This window comes from Sus scrofa, chromosome 1 (assembly GCF_054392235.1).
Source record: "Sus scrofa isolate SSC_HxYL_T2T_F1_AM1 chromosome 1, Sscrofa_HxYL_maternal_Yorkshire_Landrace_v2.0, whole genome shotgun sequence".
NCBI lineage: Eukaryota > Metazoa > Chordata > Mammalia > Artiodactyla > Suidae > Sus > Sus scrofa.
Genome location: NC_139383.1, coordinates 29,044,852 through 29,067,643, shown reverse-complemented (window position 1 = coordinate 29,067,643; position 22,792 = coordinate 29,044,852). Strand labels below are relative to the sequence as shown.

General features: G+C 36.4%; 1 protein-coding gene across 10 annotated transcripts in view; it reads right to left on the bottom strand.

The window, feature by feature from the left end:
* HBS1L (HBS1 like translational GTPase) overlaps positions 1-22,792 on the bottom strand; it is an 83,699-nt gene that overhangs the window by 25,785 nt on the left and 35,122 nt on the right. For 9 of the 10 annotated variants that reach the window (XR_014803185.1, XR_014803186.1, XR_014803194.1 and 6 more), the window contains 3 exons: positions 8,240-8,348; positions 2,908-3,170; positions 2,268-2,433 (listed from right to left, as the gene is read on the bottom strand). Coding sequence is in view for 5 of the 10 variants with exons in the window: in XM_021087600.2 (XP_020943259.2) it covers positions 2,268-2,433; positions 2,908-3,170; positions 8,240-8,348 (538 nt within the window). In the remaining 5 variants the exon portion in view is untranslated. The remainder of the gene's footprint in view (positions 1-2,267; positions 2,434-2,907; positions 3,171-8,239; positions 8,349-22,792) is intronic. The other variant, XM_084955629.1, reaches the window with a different exon arrangement.

The window sequence follows — 22,792 nt, the reverse complement described above, 5'->3', positions numbered from 1 at the left end:
AAATTATGTGTTCACCCTAGCAGTAAGCTAACCATGGGTCTCCTTAGTCAAGTTATTCTAGTTTAATTCAAAACCATGGGCTATATGAGTTTGCAAAAGTCATCCTTAATTCTGTTTAATAATCCCCAAATAACTGCCTGAGAACAGTGATAAACTAAGGCTGAGTCTGAGTTTCTCCCTGGTCTGCTCTGAACACATTTTTTTGACCCAGCTCTGCTCCACCTTTGTAACTGAAAGGATATGAAAATGTCACTCATACTACTCATATATGTCTAGCACATGAGAACAGAGGATTTATAAATATTTAACATGGTGGGATAAGCAACTTGTATTTTTGAAATGCTACGAGGGAATATAGTGTTGAATTAAAAAGCCCATTATGTATCTGGAAGCTGCTTCTATCTACAGAACAAAGGAATATTCTAAAAAATTCTAGCATGCTAAACCACAGAGAACTTCCAGCAGCAAACATATGACAGCCAACCAGCAGATTTATTATTTAAAAACACTACAAGTATTAATTATTCTAAGAAAGAGATAAGATTATTAGCTCACTTGCCCATTCAACTACTCACATATAAACTAATTCATGCAAGCCCTTCTAACTTAAATTATACTATCCTCAATCTCTTTACCCACTTAATAGATGGAACAAAACAAACCTAAAAAGCCATATACTTTAATAATCTGCTTGATAAGCTGATAGGCAGGAATTATTCAGTCTTCTAATACTGCTATCATACAAAATTCTACTGTCTTCCAATATTTGTTTTCCAAAAAATTGCAACTGTCCAACTATTTTTTCTTACTAGGTTGTAAAACAAGCTTGTGATACTATAAAGAGTAAAAAAGACACCTATAAGAAAAAAACAAAACAAAACCCAAGTCACTACAACATAAACTCTATTTACCAGAAGAGCTAAGGAATATTGTGACATGCTCTATTGAGAATTATCTTATACATTATAATGTAGACTATCCAATACTCCAAGAAAACACACATATAGATTTTTAAAAGATATGAAATTCAAATATATTCTTTAATCATATTCAGAATGAAGACATCAGAGAACACACAGTAAATTCTTTGTTGATTTAGCTTTCAGAGTCTTTATTATTTTGACATAGTAGGTATACTTGCCATTTCACCTAATTGTAAGGTGTCCTCTTTCTTTCCTGACAAAGGTGCCAATGGCTCCCCCATCCCTAAACAGTTCTAACATGAAATATATTACCACTCTAAAAAGACTCCAAAGCAAGTCTTTTGCCAGAGATACATGAGTAGCAGTGTTCTCTCAGAATCTCCTCAAAGTTAACACTGAACATAGTAACACATACAGGAGTAATTGAGTAAATTAGATCTATATGGTAGGAGACAGTGTTAGTTACTTGCTGACTCCATCTCATAAAAATATAGTACAGGAGTTCCCATTGTGGCACAACAGAAACAAATCCAACTAGGAACCATGAGGTTTCAGGTTCCATCCCTGGCCTCGCTCAGTGGGTTAAGGATCTGGTGTTGCCGTGAGCTGTGGTGTAGGTCGAAGATGCAGCTTGAATCTGGCATTGCTGTGGCTGTGGCACAGGCCAGCAGCTACAGCTCCAATTTGACCCCTAGCCTGGGAACCTCCATATGCCATGGGTGCGGCCCTAAAAAGACAAGACAAAAAAAAAAAAAAAAAAAAAAAAAAATATATATATATATATATATATATATATATATAGAGAGAGAGAGAGAGAGAGAGAGAGAGAGAGTACAGAAAGTATAAAGATGAATTAAGTCTGGTAATTTGAATTTAATGTTCATTTTGTTTCCACACAGAAGATACTTTACTACAAAAAGTTACCTTTCCTTTAAAACCTATTAATTATATATGTAAGCATATATTAATATATATACATTTTAAATTCTTGCTTCTAATGTTAATTCAAAATCACGATAATGTGACAGTAAGAAAAGTGACAACTGAAACTTGTCCCACAGAAAAAATAGCTAAGTATTTATTGCCTTTTTCTCTGTGTTTTTAAAAACAATTTTGATAAACATTCTTTTAAACAATTCTCATAGAATCAGGAAGACTAAAAAATGTATATAGATTACAATGAAAATTACAATAATATTATTTCCCTGATAATTAAAAGCTTTTTTTCTAAGAAGTCTCTAAAATATTTCATGCTTTGTTTCATGCATACTCAACACATATTACATACTTATTTAAAATGCTATATACCATTTCAGAATGAAAATTTTGAAATATAGTGACTACCTTTCCCTTTCTTCTCCAGTCTCATCCAAGACCCATGCATATGCAAATGAAGCTTTGCCAGCCTTCTTAGACTCTTGTTCATACTTATGCATAGTTCTTTTGTTTACATTACCCAGAAGATAAAGCAAATGGCCCATCAGAGTACTTTTCCCAGCATCAACATGACCTAAAGAAAATGGATTCAGGATTAATACGAGGTACATTTTCCAGATGTTGCTCACATTGAGGCACTGCATGAATATGTAATTCAATAGTTCATATCATTGTTTAGAGTAATAAATACCTATTTTTACCAAGTAATAGTTAAAATTAACTAAATGGAGAAAAAAAGAGCATGTCTCTATCGAGAAGAGGGAAATGTCCTCAACTTCTGGAAATTAAAATTGTCAACGAAACATGCCATTTTCAAATGTTCACAACGTGAAAAGGCCACAACCAAGTCTAATGACCTCCTTGGTAACATGGCATTACTTTACCCAGAGTGACCTTGGTAACTTGACATTATGATGCAATGTCTCCTTGCTTCATATATATTTACACCCACGCAGAAACACAGAATGAAATGAGTTTCCATGCTGCCATAAGAAAGTTACTGGGCTCAGGCAGCTGACTGACAACCCAGAAGAACCAAGGGCATTACCAATGACCACGAGGTTGAGGAGCTGCTTTCCTCCTTGCCGCTTCTCCAGTTCCGCTTTGATATCTATTTGCTGCCTCAGTTTGCTAGACTTTTTCACTGGTGTTGGTGTTGAGCTCTGCTCTTCTGATGCTTGAATGGTGTGGGATGGAAGAGCTGATTTGGAAACGGTCTCAAGTACATCAGAAGAAATGACAGTGTTATCTTCACTAGAATGTCCTTTTTGAGGTGTGTGGAAATTATGACCATTTTCTTCAGCAGTTACTCTACAGAAAGCAAAGACAGGAATAAAGTGTTTAAAGCAACTCAACTGACATCCTCTAAGGTCAGAAGGCTGGAGAAGTTGTCTCTTCATATTTCTTAAACTTGCAGACCAAAAAAAAATGATCTCCTCTAAGTGGCTAGAGTCTGTTAAGGTGGAAATGATAAGTAGCCAGGCTCAAACCACACAAACACAGACTTGAAAGATCCCAGGAGAAAAACAGACTACCAAAAACTAAGATAAGAAGAAAATATCCTATAAAATAACTGAAATTCAATGTGTGAGCCCAGAGCTTAGCAATCCAACCCTATCAAAACAGATGGCATAAAGGAGGGATTCTGTAAAAATTGGCATCAAATAAGTTCCTGGAGTTAAATTAGTATTAAAAAAATAGTTTTATCAGTTTTTTTTTAATTTTATTGGAGTATAGTTGATTTACAATGTTGTGTTAGTTTCAGGTGTACAGCAACGTGAATCAGTTATACATATATCCATTCTTTTCCAGATTCTTTTCCCATAGAGGTTACTACAGAGTGTTGAATCTCCATGCTATACCATAGGTCTTTGTTACTCATCCATTGCATATAGGAGGGATAAAATGGGAAGCTGAGGATTTCCCTTGTGGCATAGTGGATTAAGGATCCTGCATTGTCACTGCAGCAGCTTGGGTCACTGCTGTGACTTGGGTTCAATCCCTGGGCCAGGGAGTTTCACCTGCCACAGGTGCAGTCTCAAAAAGAAAAAAGGAAGGAGGTTGAGACTGATATCCCTAACTCCATTCTTCCAACAGGACAGACACTTAAGATCTTTTTTACTCAAGCACCATCCTTAAGGAAGATATCTCTAAACATCATTACTTTTTGGCATAGGAGTTTTAATTCATGAATTAAACAAATACTTGATTCATTAAAAACTATAACTTATAACTGGTCCTGATGTTGAGGAGAAAAATAGATACAGAAATGAAAAAGTTATCAACCGATCCCAAAAGCACATAATCTATTGAGGGACTCAGATATGTAAAGTAGAAACAATAGCACCTAGCTTATTTTCTTCTTGACAATGACAATGGCTCCAAAAGTAAACACAGATCTTAATTCTTCCTTAGCTCTTTGACCACCTCCCCAGAAACTGTATCAATGCTATCCCAGGGACAGCTGTAAAAGATGTGATCTAATCAAGCAGCCTACCATCTGCCTTACCTTACCTTACCTTCAATGACACAGAAAGATTTAGGACAAAGAACAGTTAAATTGCAAGGTATCTTAGGAATGAAACCAATTAGGAATTCACATTGTGGCTCAGAGGTAAAGAACCCAACTAGTATCCATGAGGACACAGTTCAATCTCTGTTCTTGCTCAGTGGTTTAAAAATCTGGCGTTGCCATGAGCTGTGGTACAGGCTACGGATGTAGCTTGGATCTTGAGTTGCTGCGGCTGTGGCGTAGGCCAGCAGCTTCAACTCCAATTCAACCCCTAGCCTGGGAACTTCCATATGTCGTAGAGGCGGCCCTAAAAAGACAATTAAAAAAAAAAAAAAAAAAAGAATGAAACCAATTATACCCAACTCAACATGGAGCTGGCAGAAAACAATTATATACAGAAAGCAGTTTATAAAAATCACTTATGGGTTTCAGTGTAATGGAAATGTATATGAATAGTAAATCTATTTTCTTCTTGCGTACCAAAACAAATAACAGATCCACTGTTCCCTCTCAGTATATTTTTATATGCTCAACACTGACCTTTCCCTTCAGAAAGAGACACATTACTTATATTTGCAACTTCATTAAAAACCTCATATATATTCTCATTTTATTTTGCTTTTGCAAATTTCCACTAACCAACTTTGGTGTTCACTTTTTAGCACTGCTTACACAGATTTAGCTTCATCTTCAACTACAGGGAAAAAATTTAAGTATATGGAAAATGTCCCCATTCTTTTAAGAGTCCACCAGACTAAGTCAAGTAAATCAAATTTAGGCATAATTTGGAAACATTTATTTGAATGATCATAGCTACTGCTAAAATAAAAACATGACAACTCTGCATTTAGAGGAGAGAAAAAAAAAAAACTTACAAATTACAGTGAAAGCATTCAACTAAAAAGACTAGACAAAAGACTCTGGTTTTTTTTTTTTTTTTTTTGTCATTTCTTGCGCCGCTCCTGCGGCAGTATGGAGGTTCCCAGGCTAGGGGTTGAATTGGAGCTGTAGCCACCGGCCTACGCCAGAGCCACAGCAACACGGGATCCGAGCCGCTCTGCAACCTACACCACAGCTCACAGCAACGCCGGATCCTTAACCCACTGAGCAAGGCCAGGGATCGAATTCGAAACCTCATGGTTCCCAGTTGGATTCGTTAACCACTGAGCCACAACGGCAACTCCAAGACTCTGGTTCTGATCAGATCTGGATGAAATCATAATCTCTGGCTTCAAATCTTTCTGGTTTTAGTGACAGAAGCTTTTCTTCAAAGGAATATGGAAAACAGATAAAAGCAGAACAGCTATAGTTGACACACTGGGCGGAGCCCTGAAGCTCACCTCACCAATCTAGGGAGCCCTCCCTACTCAGGGCACGACGAGCATCACAAAAACATGGTCTGACTCGATCACTTCATTTACAATTCATTAACTTGAAAGGTTTGCTTTTCTCTCACCTTCACGATAACATTTCCTTCAAGTGAAGTTTAGGCAAATTGCAAATTAGTTCACTAAATTATACAGTGTTAGGAACACGGCCAAGGTAATTTGAAAAGCATCCTAGGTAAGTCTGTATTTAATAAAGAATCTAAGATGAGGTCTAAAAATGATGATTTTGGGATCCAGATGATAATTACTTACTGGTATGAAAGAAAAATTGAGTTGGCTGAAAATATATTTTCAGGTGCTTACTGATACAATTGTATAACCTTACCTATTATGATCCTGGAAAGCTAATGATTTAGATTTAAGAGGTTAACCTTAGAGTTATTTATTTTCTATGCAAGATTCTAACCATTTTTACTTATATGCATTTTCTGGAAAGGTATTTACTATCTTTAATATTAGGGAAGAAAAGTTTATCGTTTCAGTTTCTTCTAAGAAACGCAATATCCTTTTTTCTATAAACGGCTATTGGGAAGTACACTACATAGAAATCTGTGAGGCTGAAATCTTGACTCGGATGCTTCACAGAGACCAATTCAGAACAACTACTTAAGTATCACCCCTACTATAAATTTCCTTAAAAAAAATCCTATAAAAGCATTTGATGTAAAGATAGCTTGACCTTTGAGCAATACTACGTATTTCTGAGTATCTCCATTGTACCTGCAGACCCTCACATTCTCATGACCTCTCCCACAGCGCCACATCAAAATACCAGCTCATAGGCTGCTTTCTACCTTTATACTACCTCCAAGTTTATTTTTTAAATAAAATATATTTCCCCAATCGATAATTATTTAAACAACTCTTCGATGAAATGAATATGATTAATGGTCTGTGTTCTCATGAAGCATTTATTAGTCTTATAAGATTCTGAAAAAGTATAAAGATTGCATTACACTTGTAAAGTACAGAGGTAGGTTTCCAAGAACTATTTACTTGTATTTACTATTTATTTTTTTCTTGATCATTTATTACCCATTATTTTTATAAATATTCACATACACATTTACTTCTAATATAGAGATAGATTATTATACATAGGTAAATCTAGAATAAAGCCTATTTTCTCATTCCCCTTTCTTTGTGCTATGCTCATCTGCATGTTGCTTTCTAAGCCTCTGAAACCTTCCGTTATGTAAGATTATAAAATCCTTAGAACAAGGAATTATGTATTCTATTTCTTTTTTCTCAGTGAAAATAATCCCATAATAGGATTAAACAGCACTCAAAATACAAGTATAAAAAAGGTTATTTATGATTCTGACAACCCAACTCCAATTCAGAGAGAAAAGACATACACTGAGCTTTTTGTTACTGAAACAGGATCAAAATTATTTTAATGAGCTAAAATTATTCAAATTAAAATTAACATTTTTATTCATCCAACCATTCAACTAACATGTACTAAATGCCTACTCTGCCTAAATATGAAGTCTTTCCCTCACTAAATTTGAACTCTAATAAATAAAATCTTGCCTCTATAAAATCAAAAAAATGAACTAGGTAAACATTAACTTTCTTACCAACCAAGACTCAAGGATATTTCTATTAATTTACATAAGAGAATACTATAAGAGGGGCAAAAACGGCTGCTGAGTTTACTTTCTGAAATTGAAAAAAAAAATTCTATTGTTTATATTTGATACTAGTGTTTCTTGTCTAACTGGTAGACAAAATATATATAATTTATAAATAGATTTAGGGAATGACTGAAAAACCTAAACAAATTTAAAGAGGTTTAAGTTAATGTCTTCTTTTTAAATACTTAATGAATTTTACCACATTTATAGGTGTACAACAATCATCACAACCAAATTTTACAGCAGTTAATGTCTTTCTTTAAACTGTACTGTACTATCTCAAGCATCCCACTTCCCTTGTTCATAAAAATTCCTGAGAGAATTCTAAAGATTGTGTATAGAAAGAATAAATGAGTGCTTCTCAAGTATCAATTATCATTTCTCACTAGATATTTACAATTCTAGGTTTTATGTCTTTGTTATACTGATCCTTTAACTCAATGACAATCTAAAAGAGTTTAAAGATAACAGTAAAAAAATTTATTAAGTCTATGATTCACCAACTACATTTAATTCCCAAATACTGCTTACCTCTGCCATCTAGTGGCATGTGGATTCCCTACCTCACAGTGCTAGATTTCACAAAATAATAGGGTTTTTTTTATGTTAAAGTAGCTATATTTAACCTGTATGAGCAAACTGAAGTGAAGTAGGTTAATATACATTGGTAAGTCTAGAATCAAGCCTAATTTTTCATCCCCTTTCTTTTTTACTAGGTAGTACTGAGGACCTATTATAACTTCAATGATCACATTATGCAAAAGTGAAATAGATTCTCTCATAGTCTAATAAGGAGACAATACTAATTTCAAAAAAGAAAGGAAGGGTTAAAAAGCTTACCCAGGCACTTCGAATCCCATAGTTTGCTTCTTTCCAGATACAGTCATTTTAGCAACTTTTGGCACAACATCTGATTCACTTCGAGGTGACTGGGAATCTATCGATTTTCCTAATTAAAGAGTAAAATATAAAAGACTAATTAATCCAAGTTGATTCCTAGAAACATTTATTACATATTGAATGCATGACAATTTTTCACAGAATGACATCTTTATATATTTTTTTGTCTAAAAAATTCAGTGAAATATTAAAATGCTTGAAGAAATTCTTCTGTCACCCTATTCTGGGAAATCCCCTATTGTCAGGACTCTGCTGTGCTTACTCTCTACCAAATCTCTTCCTAATTTTGAACTGACTCTTTAGTTTCAGTATTAAGAGGTTGCAAGGTGGTTTCTGCACTGAGCCTCATGCTGACATTACACCTAGACGCTGTATCACCCTCTCCTACCACACCCTTTCACGATACTAAAATTATTTGGTCAGTTAGCAGATGGCTAAACTATTTTTAATCGTGATACCTATAAACTGATGAGCAAGTTGAGAGTCTGCTGAATTGTGCTAGACACTGCATATATTTTGCTTGCACACAATACGAAACAGTAATATATCTGATATCTAAAAAGAATGTGGGGGAAAAGTCAATAGAGGAAAAGTGAATTAAGAACATGAAGGAAGATAAATTATAAGCTTAATCAAAGTAAGACTTTTATGCATTTGATCCTTTAAAAATATATTTGTAATTCATGGTATTCTTTAGAATTGTATCTTTAAAACTTTCAGTAAGAGTACCATCAGGATGGGGTCCACATAAAATTATGGAAACTTGCTACACTGGTAAATATATATACAGAAACTGCTACACTGGTAAATATACATACTGAAATTACTTTTAAAAATTAGAAAAGATAAATTAACGTACACAATTTATTCAAAATGTTTTTTGCTATTTGCCTACTATCTGCCAAGCACTATGCTGTAACTATAATGGTGAACAAAAGCAGACATAATCCTTGTAGTGAAAGAGCTTACAGCCTATTGGAGAAACTATAGTAAATGATCACAAAAAAATTCAGAACTGTTACTGGTGTTATAATCTGTATATGGTACTATAAGATTTAGTGACAGGGAACATGAATTAGAGCACCTCCAGTGGAAAATCAGACTTGAGCAAAGATGCCAAAAATGAGTAAGAATTAACTAACCAGAAAGGAAGAGGATTCCAAACATATAGAGTAGCATGTATAATGGCCCTGCTATGGGAGGTGCCATGGACTTCAGAGGGAATAAAAGCAGAGGGGGAGAGAGACAGATCCCAGTTAAACAAAGCTGAAGAGGGGGACAGTAGCTAGGTAATGCAGGATCTTTAAGCCACAGCAAAGATATAATGTTCATTCTAATAGAATTGGAAGCCAACAAAATGATATAAGAAAGTAGGGGAAAGGGAAAGAAAGGAGAGAAAAAAATAGTCAGGCTCAAAAAAGAAGTCTGGGCTGCAGCATATATTTGTGATTCATCGGCACACAACTAGTTGTTGAAGGCACTGACGTGAGTGAGGTCACCATGGGAGAGAATACTGAGTAAGAGAAGAAGTGGTCTGAAGACAAAGCCTCGGAAGAAATTCAACCTTTAAGCACAAAACAGAGGACAGCAAGAAAGAGGACAGTGAGCCTACCAAACGGTGAAGAAGGAGAGTCAGAGGAGGCGGGTGACAAGGAAGCTAAAAACTAAGAGTGTTTAATGGGCTGGCATCACCAAAGTCTGAGGCTGCTGTTCGGTCAAGTGAGACGACGGAAAACATTCACTAGTGACATGATCCCTTTAGATAAAGGTCACTGGTAGAGTCAGCAAGAGCCATCTGAGAGAGGTGAGGAAGAAAAGTCAGAATGAGTTTTCAAAAACGTGAGCAAACAGAGACAGCAAGTACATGCATACTATCTCTTACCCATAATTCCAAAATTTAACCTCTAAAAAATTAAGGGGTTTTTCCTTTTAATTCATTTGGAAGCAAAACCCGACCTGGAGTAAAATGAAGCTGTTTAAAGCCCTTATTTATCCACTGAAAGTGAAAAGCCACACATTTCAGTGCAGAAATAACAGTGCGATGATTATAGGGAGCTTCCCCACATCCCACCGGGGATATCACACCATCAACATTAATGCTCTTCTAAATCCAAGAAATTCTGAATTCTGAGTCAAATCTGGTCCCAAGGACCTTAGCTCAGAGATCTACAGATATGGACAAATGCCCCTCTTAAAAAAATCTGGTTGGAAAGGGAAGAATATGGTAGGATGGTAGCAAAAGGGAGATATGGGATCATCTGAGGCAGATGATAAAACTGAGAGGGACTGGTTCAAAGTATCAGGGAGGAAAAATATCATGTTAGATATTTTACAATTTCTGAGAAGGTGGAGAGGGGTGGGACATAAAGCACAGGTAGAAACTGAATTAAGACAGGAGAAAGGCAGTTTTAATAATAGAAGGCAGATTTGTATGCTGAGAAGCTAGAAGATGAAAACTCTTAATGGTTAGCTTCTATTTCTCCATAACATAGCAGCAAGTTACCTGGTGAGACTGAAGGAATGAGGTAAGTAAAAAGACTGGTGAAGCAAAAAAGTTTTCCAATAGCATTGTTGAACACATACACAAAAATAGGGAAACCACTGGATAGTATTGAGGACCCATTTAAGATCTGTAAGAATGAATTTGCAGTGGAATCAGTCTGCCTTTCTATGACTTTTTCCAGCAATGGTCAGCTATTCAGGTATAGGCACAGAGAAGACAATGACTGCTTTATTCAGGGTTGATTCCACTCAACAGGTAAAAAGGGGAGGGGGGGTGCAGAGAAACACGGTGGTTGAAGACACTGGAAACAAAAGAGGGAAAAGAGGTTTGATCTCTTGGCCTGGGGAACTTTCACATGCCAAGGGTGAGGCAAAAAAAAAAAAAAAAAAAAAAAAAAAAAAAAAAAATTTGGAGTTCCCATTGTGGTCCAGCAGAAAGGAATCCGACTAGGAACCATGAGGTTACAGATTCAATCCCTGGCCTCGCTCAGTGGGTTGAGGATCCAGTGTTGCCCCGAGCTGAGGTGTAGGTCGTAGATGTGGCTCAGATCCCGCATGGCTGAGGCTGTGGTGTAGGCCGGCAGCTACAGATCCGATTCACCCCCTAGCCTGGGAACCTCCATATGCCACGGGTACGCCCTAAAAAGAAAAAAAGGAGGGGGGTTATTGAAATTTTAAATGATGAGCTTTAAGCTGGATTAAACAAATAAAATGCCAAAGGAAGAATACAGATGCACTGGGAGAAAGTTAAAGGATCCAAAGGCCAAGAAAAGGTCATGCTATAAGAAGTACAACCAGGTGGTTGTGGTCAGGATGGGACAAGTGATTTCATGATTTTGGAAGAGTGGAGTGACACAGTGAAGTGCTGATGAGAGGTGATGGTCCCTGGAAATGAGGTGGTCAAGGAACTGCCAAGTCAAGTAAGCTGTGATCATGAAGAACTTAGGGTATAGAAGAAAACGCTAAGTCAGGTGCCAAAGTCTTTAATGAATAAGAAAATGTGACCATGAGGCTGTTTAGGAGATGAGAGTGGTGAAGACTAAGACAAGGCTGATTCAGGCAAAAGAAACTTCAAAGGAGAGATTTAGGGAAGAGGGGGAAGGCTGGGGGATGAAGGAATAATGGTGTCGGAAAATGCAACAAAGAGAATCAAGTTGACCTTCTGGACCCTGGGGTTTGAGAGGATATGCACAAAGTAAGGCAAGAAAGTGGAAAACATACTAAGAAAACAAATTTGAGAATTATGGAAGGGTTTGATTTTCATGACAAAAGTAGCTCCAAAGTTATATAGCAAAGGTAGAGAAGAGTAAGAGGAGTGGAGGATAGGAAGGAAATTGAGGGCATGACGATGACAATGACAACTGTGATGATGGGGAGGAGGAGGGCACGGGAGTGGTGTGTGTGCGTGGGGAGAACACCCCTGATTAAGAGGAGGCATGGCCAATTTTGGCCTCTGTCAAAATAGGGAAAAACAATTATAGAGCATAAAAATATCTCAATCCAGGCTCCACAGGGCTAATTCCTTCCTATTAAGATTTTAATACTTTCTAACCATTTTGTGTGTTTAAAAAAAAAAAAAAAAAAAAAAAAAAACCTTGACTCACTTATAAATTGAGTACACTGAAATACTGTAATTTGACTTTTCACAATATGGCCTTATAGTATTTCTAGGGATACAGTAAATATATCATTTTTCATTTTTGGTGATTCTTCTCTACCCAAGATGCAGTATTTCAAAAATTTGGTTATTTAAATGTAACTCTTTTTTAGAGGAAAAATAAGCATAGGACTATGGGTTTGAATATCACCCATTAAAGCAATGGTTCTTAAACTTTTTAATTTAGGTCAGATACCACTTTGAAAAAGCTAGTAAAAATAATGGGACATTTTTGACAGAAAAATACAGCACATACATTTGCATTCTATCTCAAGGGTGTCAATATTCTAACCCTAGAACGCTCCCCTTGAGAGATAACCTTGACTCAGGCTATTTTGCAAGAATGTTCATTCAATTTGATGTTATCCATAGTCAATGAAAACATAAATTTTCCACTAAGCTGCTGTTAACAGCAATGTGATGTACTTCCACTTATCCAACCACATTACAAAGCTCTGCTCATAACTAGCATCGTGTTCAGAATGGTCAAAAATGAATGAGTAACTAAAATAACTAGTCATGGATCAATAAGAGATACATATACAAGTATGCAAACCCATCACATAAAAGTGTAAAATGCTTACTGTGTTCCCTCATCTTCTCCAACCAATTAGAAATTCATTTACTGTGCAACAACCTCAAGAAACTGAGGTTTCAGTTACATTTTCAGAAAGTCCCCAAATAATGGGAGTACTGGAGGGAGAAAAAGGACCTTGGATTCAGATTCCTGGTCTGCAACCAATGAATTGTTAACCTACCTTACAGCTTAAACAGGTCATTAAATCTCACTAGCTTCAGTTTTCTCATCTACAAAATGAAGTAAATTAAATGATTCCTAGTTCTATCAATGTTCATGTCTAAGACTCCCAAACCATTAAGATGACCTTTAGATCAAATACCCTACTAGGAGGCAAAGTAAAATGTGCCATTCCAAAGGAAAAGTATCAGTGTCATCCCCAAGCCATGTAAAATCCACCCACCAAATCATGGGTCACCAAAAAGAAATGCATCCTGAAGATTCATGTATTAGTGATTAGTGTTCAATCTCTTGTGGGATGGAGAACTGATCATTTAGAGTTTTCATCTGGATAGAAATAACAGCTACCCCCAGTTAAGTCCAACCTGCTCGTTTTATAGACAAAAACAAAAACAAGACACAAAGAAGTGACTTGGCCTTAGTGGCAGGGGCTGTACTTAATCAGCTCACCTACAAGTCTAGTTCCCCTTTCTCAGCCTCCAATTGTCTCTAAAGTTGATTCTTCTTCGGTACCTAGTGGTTACCCCTTGCTGGGCTGCTTCCTCCTGGAGCTATGATCTAAATAGCAGAATCTAGGTTTTCTTTTCAATCTGAAAATAGTCTAGGTCTCCTGTCCTATAGCCTTTTTTTTTCAAAGTATATTCCTTTTTAAAGTATTCAAAGCTCAACTTCCTGAGCACCACATCACTGTCATAAACTTGCTGAATTTAATGAAACTTTCTGCTTCCATATCCACAAGATTTATCCTCTTCTGACTCATTCCTTTGGTCTTTAAAGCGCAATCAGTATTTAAGTACTGGCTCTCTGAGAGTAGGAATTGACTTATACAAATGTCCACATAGTACGTAGCACATGACATAGCACTCTGATTACAACAAGCATTCAAGAAACAGAGTTTAATGATTAATTCCTAAGAGTTTAAATTTTGAAACTATGAGGTGATCTCTATTGTTTTTGCAAGTTACCTTAGATCTCTTCTCTGGCAATAACCTCTATCTGCTCTCCACCTACTTCTTGCACTTAATACTAGTCACCTCCTAATGTTTAGAGATCTGGGTTCTAGAAAGCCAATCTGGCAACTTTTATGTGCACTCATTATGTTTTCCTCTCAGGTGGTTTTTATTACCTTCACAATAACCATGCAGAGTGGGTATAATTACCCCTACTTTAGAGTAACTTAAGTTCAAAGAAGTTGATTTGCCAAAGATTATACAACCCTGACCTGTGAAATAGCTAGATTTAAAAAAATAATAAAAGATATGACTCAATGGTGGCTATTCTCAAAGAGCTTATATGCTATTCTGAGAGATAATTGGAAACAATGTAAAGATTAAGCTGTAGAAACAATAAGCAAGAGAATTCTAAGTATATATCTGACTAATTAGGGACAATTTAGCAAATGATGAGATTTAACCTGATACTGAAAAATAAACACGGAGTTCCCATCATGGGGCAGTGGAAACAAATCCAACCAGGAACCATGAGGTTTCGGGTTCGATCCCTGGCCTCGCTCAGTGGGTTAAGGATCCGACACTGTCATTAGCTGTGGTATAGGTCACAGATGTGTCTCCGATCTGGTGTTGCTGTGGTTGTGGCATAGGCCGGAGGCTACAGCTCTGATTCAACCCCTAGCCTGGGAACCTCCATGTGCCATGGTTATGGCCCTAAAAAGACAAAAAAAAAAAAAAAAAAAAAAAGAAAGGAAGCAAGGAAGGAAGGAAGGAAGGAAGGAAGGAAGGAAGGAAGAAAGAAAGAAAGAAAGAAAGAAAGAAAGAAAGAAAGAAAGAAAGAAAGAAAGAAAGAAAGGAAAACAAAGAGGAGGAAAAATAACATGAGAAAATTCCTATTTAAAGGTTAACGGGGGAAAAAATTCTGAAAGACTGGGCAGTGATCAATGAACTTTTAAAGTAAGACTATATAATTGAAACTTTGAAGGAAAAAACTTTCTAATAAAAACAAGAAAGTTCTTTTTTATTTTCATGGACTAGTGGTTTTTTTTGCTTTTTGTTTTTTGTTTTTTTGTCTTTTCTAGGGCCACTCCCGCGGCATATGGAGGTTCCCAGACTAGGGAGCTAATTGGAGCTGTAGCCACTGGCCTACGCCAGTGTACACAGCAAGGTGGGATCTGAGCCGCGTCTGCAACCTACACCACAGCTCATGGCAACGCCGGATCCTTAACCCACTGAGCAAGGCCAGGGATGGAACCTGCAACCTCATGGTTCCTAGTCGGATTCATTAACCACTGAGCCACAATGGGAACTCCTCAAGGACTAGTTTTCTCATTCAATAAGTAAAAAGTAAAACAAGTAATATTAAAAATTCTAAATTAGGGAGGTTAATTACTGAGACTATTTAGAATGGGAAAGGCTAAATTAAGAATAGATAAGAGAAAAACCATAGACACTTACATGTAATAATGATTTCTCCATAAAAACATGCTGCCATGTCTCATCAGTCGATAATTCCTGAACTTTTCCCTAGCCATTAATGAGGGATCTCCCACTCTTCAGTCCTAGGATGCTTTACTTCTACCCTGAAGAGTCAATTCTACTTAGTCCAGCATGGCAAGAAATCTAAGGCTTTGCCATCAGAAAATTCACAATCTTGAGCCCAGTCATTAAAATATTTCAAAGACTGAGTTTATCCCATCTGTAAAATAAGGATATTACCACCTATACCATCTACCTGACAAAGATATTATAATATACTTGTGAAAGCACTCAAAACTATAAGAATACTCGCAAGTTAAAAAAAAAAAATTAGACCTTTATTCTATGGAATTATCACTGTTCATAAAATATCCTAGGTCAAAAATGACTGCTGAAATTTGTGGTCAATGCACACTTACTATAATTATCTTTACTTTAATCGACTGGGTATTGCACCCATTAACCTCTTTTGTTTTTTAAGTGATGTTAGGCAATTATAGGATCAAAAAGTGCTAGGATAAACATGCACCTAGTCATAGATAAACATAACACAAAAAGTATACCTGACTTTGATTTTAGCCCAGTGTTTTGTTTTGTTTTTAATCTGCTTAAGTGCCAGACAAGTAAGTTTCAAGAGTATATAACCCCCACCAAAAAAAAAAGATCTGGTAGTACAAAATCCAGTGGGACTATTGGGGGGGGGGGGAAATATGCTTGTGGATATATATGTATTACACAAGTAAACATAAAGTATGTGGAAATATATACAAAGGGTTAATACACACACACACACACACACACATATACAAAACCCAAGAGCTCCAAACAACCAGTTAGAGAAAATGACTCAGAAATCGAAAGTAAGCAATAAATAAATATACAAGTTCAAAATATACAAGTCAAAGGCGTGGCAGAGGAAACGGGGGTGGGGGGAATAAGCAGGAGGAGGGAGGAAAGGACTGAAAAGAGGAGATGGGGGAAAAGAAGGAACAAAGGGGAAAAGAGAGTAAGAGGAATAGGTAGAGGGATTTCTACTCTTTAAAAATAAGCATCTGGTTTTGCAAAGGGAAAATGGGAAAAAGAGCGCTGATACTGTGGGGCAAGACTGCAGCCTGGTACAATCTTTGGCAGGGAGAAATTTGATAAAATCAAAAATTTTACTACGTATACTCTATTTCTGGGAAAGTGTTCTACAGAAATATTAACAGTACTGTGCAACAACATATGAACAAGATCGTTTATGTGGTGCTGTGTATAATGGCGAAAAACTACAGCTGTACCTCAAAAGGGAATGGTTAAACAAATTATGATGCTCCAAATGATGAAATAGTTTGCTTCAGATATAACAGCAGTAAACTTACATGATTAAAAAAGCATGACACATTAAATGGGAAAAGTAATCTCAGTATTTTGTAGTAAAGATGCTATACCATTTATTACTGGCATTAAAAAGTTTACACAAATGTTAAGTGACCTTTTAAAAAAAGTGAATACTTCTAAAGAGTGATATTAGGAAAGAGAGGAAGTGACTTTTCATTTCAAAATGCTCTAGTAAGGCGGAAACAGTTCTGCCTTTTGTGTTAAGTGGCCCCTTGAAAGGCTCTGAGGCTTCTTGACAGCTAGGACTGCATCTTTTGGATTTTTCCATTTCTGCAACTGGAATATCTGATATACTGTACATCATTTATACATGTTTGCTGAATGCTAAATCAAATAAACGAAATCATTTCCTGATAGCTCTTTCAATGCTCTAATAAATCCCTAAAGGAATGAAGGTGAAACTAAAGGAATTATAAATGTGATGTCTTTGAACATGTAATCTCTTCCTGGGGAGGAGAAAAATTCGTGGTAAAATATATGCTGCACTCCTCAGATTTTCTAAAGCAGGATTTCTCAATCTTGGGACTATTGATATGTTAGGCCTTGGAGGCAGGGGTGAGAGGTGTCCTATGTATTGCAGGATGTTTAAAAGCATCCCCAAAACATCTACAGACATAGTCAAATTTCCTTTGTGGGGTTAAATCACCTCCAGCTGAGTACAGCTAGAAAGATTTATTAGCAAAAAAAATGAAATACATATTATACACCATACAGGAGAATCCCAATAACCACTCCATGTTAAAACCCTCCAAGTCACTTGTCACTTGAAAGGCTGATAAAGTAGGTAAGACATTATTTACTCAGCTGCCAGATGGCTTAATTGGAATCCAGGCCCCACCACTTTAGTTATGTGACTTCGAGTGAATCATTTAACTTCTTTCTGTGCCTAGTTTCCTCATCTGTAAAATGATAACAATATTAGAACCTACCTAACAGGAATGCTAGGAGAATTTAATGAGCAGGCACAGGTAAGGTATTTAGAACAATGCCTGGCATATAATAAGTACTCAATGATTCACAGCACTCACAGAAAGCAACATAATCCGTGGGTCTCTGATGTCATCAAAGTATCAACTTCCTTTCCCTCATTTAACACCAAGAGAATTTACAGACGCAAATTACTATCACAGAATAATTCATGACAAGGAAGAGGGAAATGCCAGTTGTGTGACATCATGCTAGGTACTGGAACAGATACCAGATCAAAAAATAAGGCAAGGAGTTCCTGTCATGGCTCAGCAGTTAACGAACCCAACTAGTATTCATGAGATGCTGGTTCGATCCCTGGCCTTGTTCAGTGGGTTAAGGATCTGGTGTTGCCATGAGCTGTGCTGTTGCAGGGCAGATGTGGCTTGGATCTGGAGTTGCTATGGCTGTGGCATAGGCTGGCAGCCGCAGCTCCAATTCAACCTTAGCCCAGGAACCTCCATATGCCATGAGTACAGCCCTAAAAAGACCAAAAAAAAAAAAAAACACCTATTCTCAAGAAATGTTAAGTCTAATAGAGATATGACACCACCATTACAACGTGAACTGCTATGATGCAGGCATAATGACAGCGTATAAGAAAGAACCAACCAAGAACCAGGCAAGGTTTCCTTCAAAAGATTAATAATCAATCCTGGAGGGAAAAACAAGGAAAAGGGGATGGGGGAACGTAACATAATGTATACACCTGACACTAGTAGCATGGCTGGGATCTAGGGAAAGAGATTACGTGGTGGGACATAAGGATAGAAAAACTGGCAACTCTTTTAGGGCCCATGTATAACATTTAGATACTGGAATTTAGATACTTGATTCTGAAATATAAGAGCCCCTAAAAGAATTTAAGCATAAGGGTGACATACCATATTGTGCTTTTAAAACTTATACCATGATGTGCCTTTAAATTAACTGTGGAGGCAAGCATAGGGAGAACAGTTAGAAACTGTTGTACTAGTATGTGTAAGAAATTCTATGAACTGACCTATGAGAAGAACAATGGAGATGGAGAAAGGGGTATTTAAAAGATATTACAAGGTAAAATTAGGAACAGTTGATGCCTGCAATGTATGTAGTAAAGTGAGAGGAAGAAAAGTTCCCAAATTTTCAGCAAGGAAGAGTGGATGGCTATGTCATTACTAAAGAATACATGCAAGAGAACTAAGAGGATCTTGATTCTCTTGGCTGGTCTCTTTATCAAGTTTAAAATTGGAGCAGTCCACAGGGGAGCTGCTTCCTCCTAAACAGATGGAGATTGCCACCAGATATTATGGTTGTTTTTAAACACCACTTAGACACTATCTCAGATTTTTAGAGTTTTTCAAGTTAAATTTTAACATGTGCTTGACACTGGGGACACAAAGATGAGTAATAGTCGCTGTTTTCAGGTAGCTTTCATTCTAGTTATGATGGGCATGCAAAGAGACAAGACTGAAAGAAAATACAAAGAAATTAAGAGAATTTTGCAGAAGACCTCAAGTGCTACAACTACAGCTGAGCAAGTACCACAGCATAGGCAATGACAGAAGGGGATAAGCATGACCAACAATACACAGTAGAACACGGTGATGAATTAAATGTTAGGGAGGTTAAAAAAAACAGATCTACATTCCTAGGACTCTAAAATTAGAACACACTGGACCTGAGATTCTTTCAAGTCAAATAGAAACTGGACAGAAACCTGGATAATCAAGTCTGCAGAGCAGAAAGAAATGAGAGCAACACTGAAAAGAAGTAATCTTGAGACCTGGGAATGGATGAAAAAACTTATAGAAAGTGAAAGGTCAGAAGGCAGCCAATGAAGGAACTCTGACTAACAGAGGCAAGTGGAAATAAGTATTCAGAGTCCATGTAGTCCTTACATGGAATTAAGATTCATACAATCATGCAATTGTGCAGGTTATATTATTAGATGTCATTTGGTGCAGTCCATCATTTTATAGATGAAAATCTAAGTACATTTCTAAAGATCATATGCCTGATTAATGGAATTTTTGCTCCTTTTCTCTAGGCTGTTGCCAAGGCACCCTCTCCTTCCCACCCTGTTTCTGGTTGCCTCTCCTCGGGATCTCACTGAAATGGATTTTGCAAGAGAACCGAATCAGGTTTATTTTGAAGTTAAATGTACACAAAATTTGCTCTATCAGATGCCTCTATAAAACATTAACGCTTTGTCCAGTCAACTTTGTGATTTTAGTATCTACTCAGACACTTCTGATAATAATGCTAAAATCAATTATTCTGACTCATTTAATGTTTGCATTTCAAAATCTCCTAAGAATATAGTCAGAGCCTAGCACTGAAATAATTTTCAGCTCAACAAAGAAAACGTTCCTATTTGGTACCATTTTAATCTCCAGTGGGAAACTAGAAGGGTAGGCTAGTCTCCCTCTAATAGCATCTATCTTGTTAACCTTTTGCTTATGATCATTTTAGGTGAGGAAAATATTTAAGGTCTAAAGCATACATTATAGCATAATGTTATCAATTTTAGGTCACACATAATTCCAAATTCTTAATTTCACGCCAACTGACTTAAAATTTAAAAAACCTTTATTATACATCCTCGTGTAGCATATGTTATAATTTTCATCTGTACTATAAAATAACAACATAAAGTATGTGCCTTACCTCTCCAAATAACCTCTAAGCTCCAGAAGGGTACTTTTTTTCCCCACAACATCCAGTCCAGTGCCTGGTACATACTAGGCATTCAAATATTTACTAAGATTACATTATTTTATATATGGAAAAAAGTAGTAATATATTCTCTGAGCCAGTGAGTCTCAGCTTGGGAGGAGTAGATAGATCAAGAAAATAAGCACATCCTTACCCCCCTCCCCTTTAAAAACCATTGTCACTGACAGATACTGATGCTGATACCAAAGTGTTAGATCTCAGGTGTCCCGGAACAGAAAAACCATGTTTGATAATGACTTCTCTGGTATAAAACTAATTTTACAGAAGACGTGAGGTCCATGTACATTAACAATTCATCTAACCTAGTTTAACATTCTCGGTAAATTATACCTACCTACCTCTTATTGACTGGTTTCAGGTTCATAGCTAAAAAGATGTTGGAAGATCTGTATCAAGACAGGAAATTAGTTCAGATGATCTTTGAAAGTTCCTGCCCTCATAGTCCTATTATTTTTGCTTTTTTTTTTTTTTTTTTTTTCGGGCCACACCTGCAGCATAAGGAAGTTCCCAGGCTAGGGAATCAATAGGAGCTTCAGCTGCTGCCCTACACTACAGCCACAGCAACGCAGGATCTGAGCCACGCCTGCGACCTACACTACAGCTCAGGGCAATGCCGGATCTTTAACACACCGAGTGAGGTCAGGGATTGAACCTGTGTCCTCATGGATACTAGCCAGGTTTGTTACTGCTCAGCCATGACAGGAATTCCTCATACTCACATTTTTAAAAATAACTGGTTAGCCTATTCAATGAAAATCTCTCCCTAACATGTATATCATTAAGTCTCTAAATGATATCAACTGTAAATGTTTGAAAACTTTAATACTATCAACCACAGCAAGTAAGGTACTGTTAATGAAAACTATTCTCTAGGAAATAACACTCTTAAACCCATTTAAAAACAACCAAGCTCGGTTGGTTTGTTGCATATAAAATCCACGACTAAGCATGAGAGGTATTACAAGGGATACTTTTTCTAAATAAGCTTTTACAGAGTTCTCTTGCTGCGCAGTGCTGTGGCACAGTTTCAATCCCCTGGCCTGGGAGATTCTACATGCTGCAGGTGTGACCCAAAAAAGTAAAATTAAAAATAAAAACATTTGTTTACCTGATGGCATTAAGTAATTTCAAATTTGAATAGAACATATAAAGATGTGAAAATGCTAGTGCAGAACACTAGTTTTTGTTTTAAGTTTAAAATGCCTTTCATAAATTCTTAATCACCATTTTAAAAGTATTCTCTGAGTCAAACTGAGATGTAAAACTTGATTCCACGTTTAAAGATGCACATAAAGAAGATGAAAAGAGGGAAAACACAAGATACAAAAACTTATCTTTTATGTATAATAATTGTACATACAAACATTAATAACATAAAGAATAAAAATGCATAGGAAAAAACTGAAAGAAAATGTGGAAAAACACAAGATTTTCCTTTGAGTGAGAGAATTAAGAATGTATTACCTTGACATTGAGGAAAATAGTAAGTTAATAGGTGATTTGAAAGACTTCAAAAGGAAGAAAATTATTTTTTTTATTATATGGTTAAGATAGAAGGCAAGTTTATAATTTAAAGGCACTCAGATCAAAACACCTTGAGTCTAAAAAACATTTAAGGTTATTTTTTTTAAAACTGACGTTTTCCAGGTAAATACATTTTTTTGCCATCAACTGTTCTTCCTATGAATGTTTCAATATAGGCACACACACACACAAATAAAGATTTTCAGTATTTCAAAGAAATGAGTGTTAAATTTTCAATGAAAAACTACTTTAAATAGGAAATCATTTCACTGAATCTGACTACACATTTAAATTCTAGTTAGGAGATGTACATTCAGAAAGTATAATTAGGCTACAGAGAATAAACCACTTCCTTCAACATTACAACTGCAATAACTATGATTTGCTCAGTAGGAACTTTTTTTTTTTTTTCACTTTAAAACGTCTTTCAAAGAGCACAGCCTGCCTCATCAAACCCATCATAAGTATCCATCGCCTATGACACAGAAGGAAAAAATGTCTTACCCTAATTGGGATCAGATTTCAATTTTTTATAAATATCGTTGAGCCAGCAATTCTTA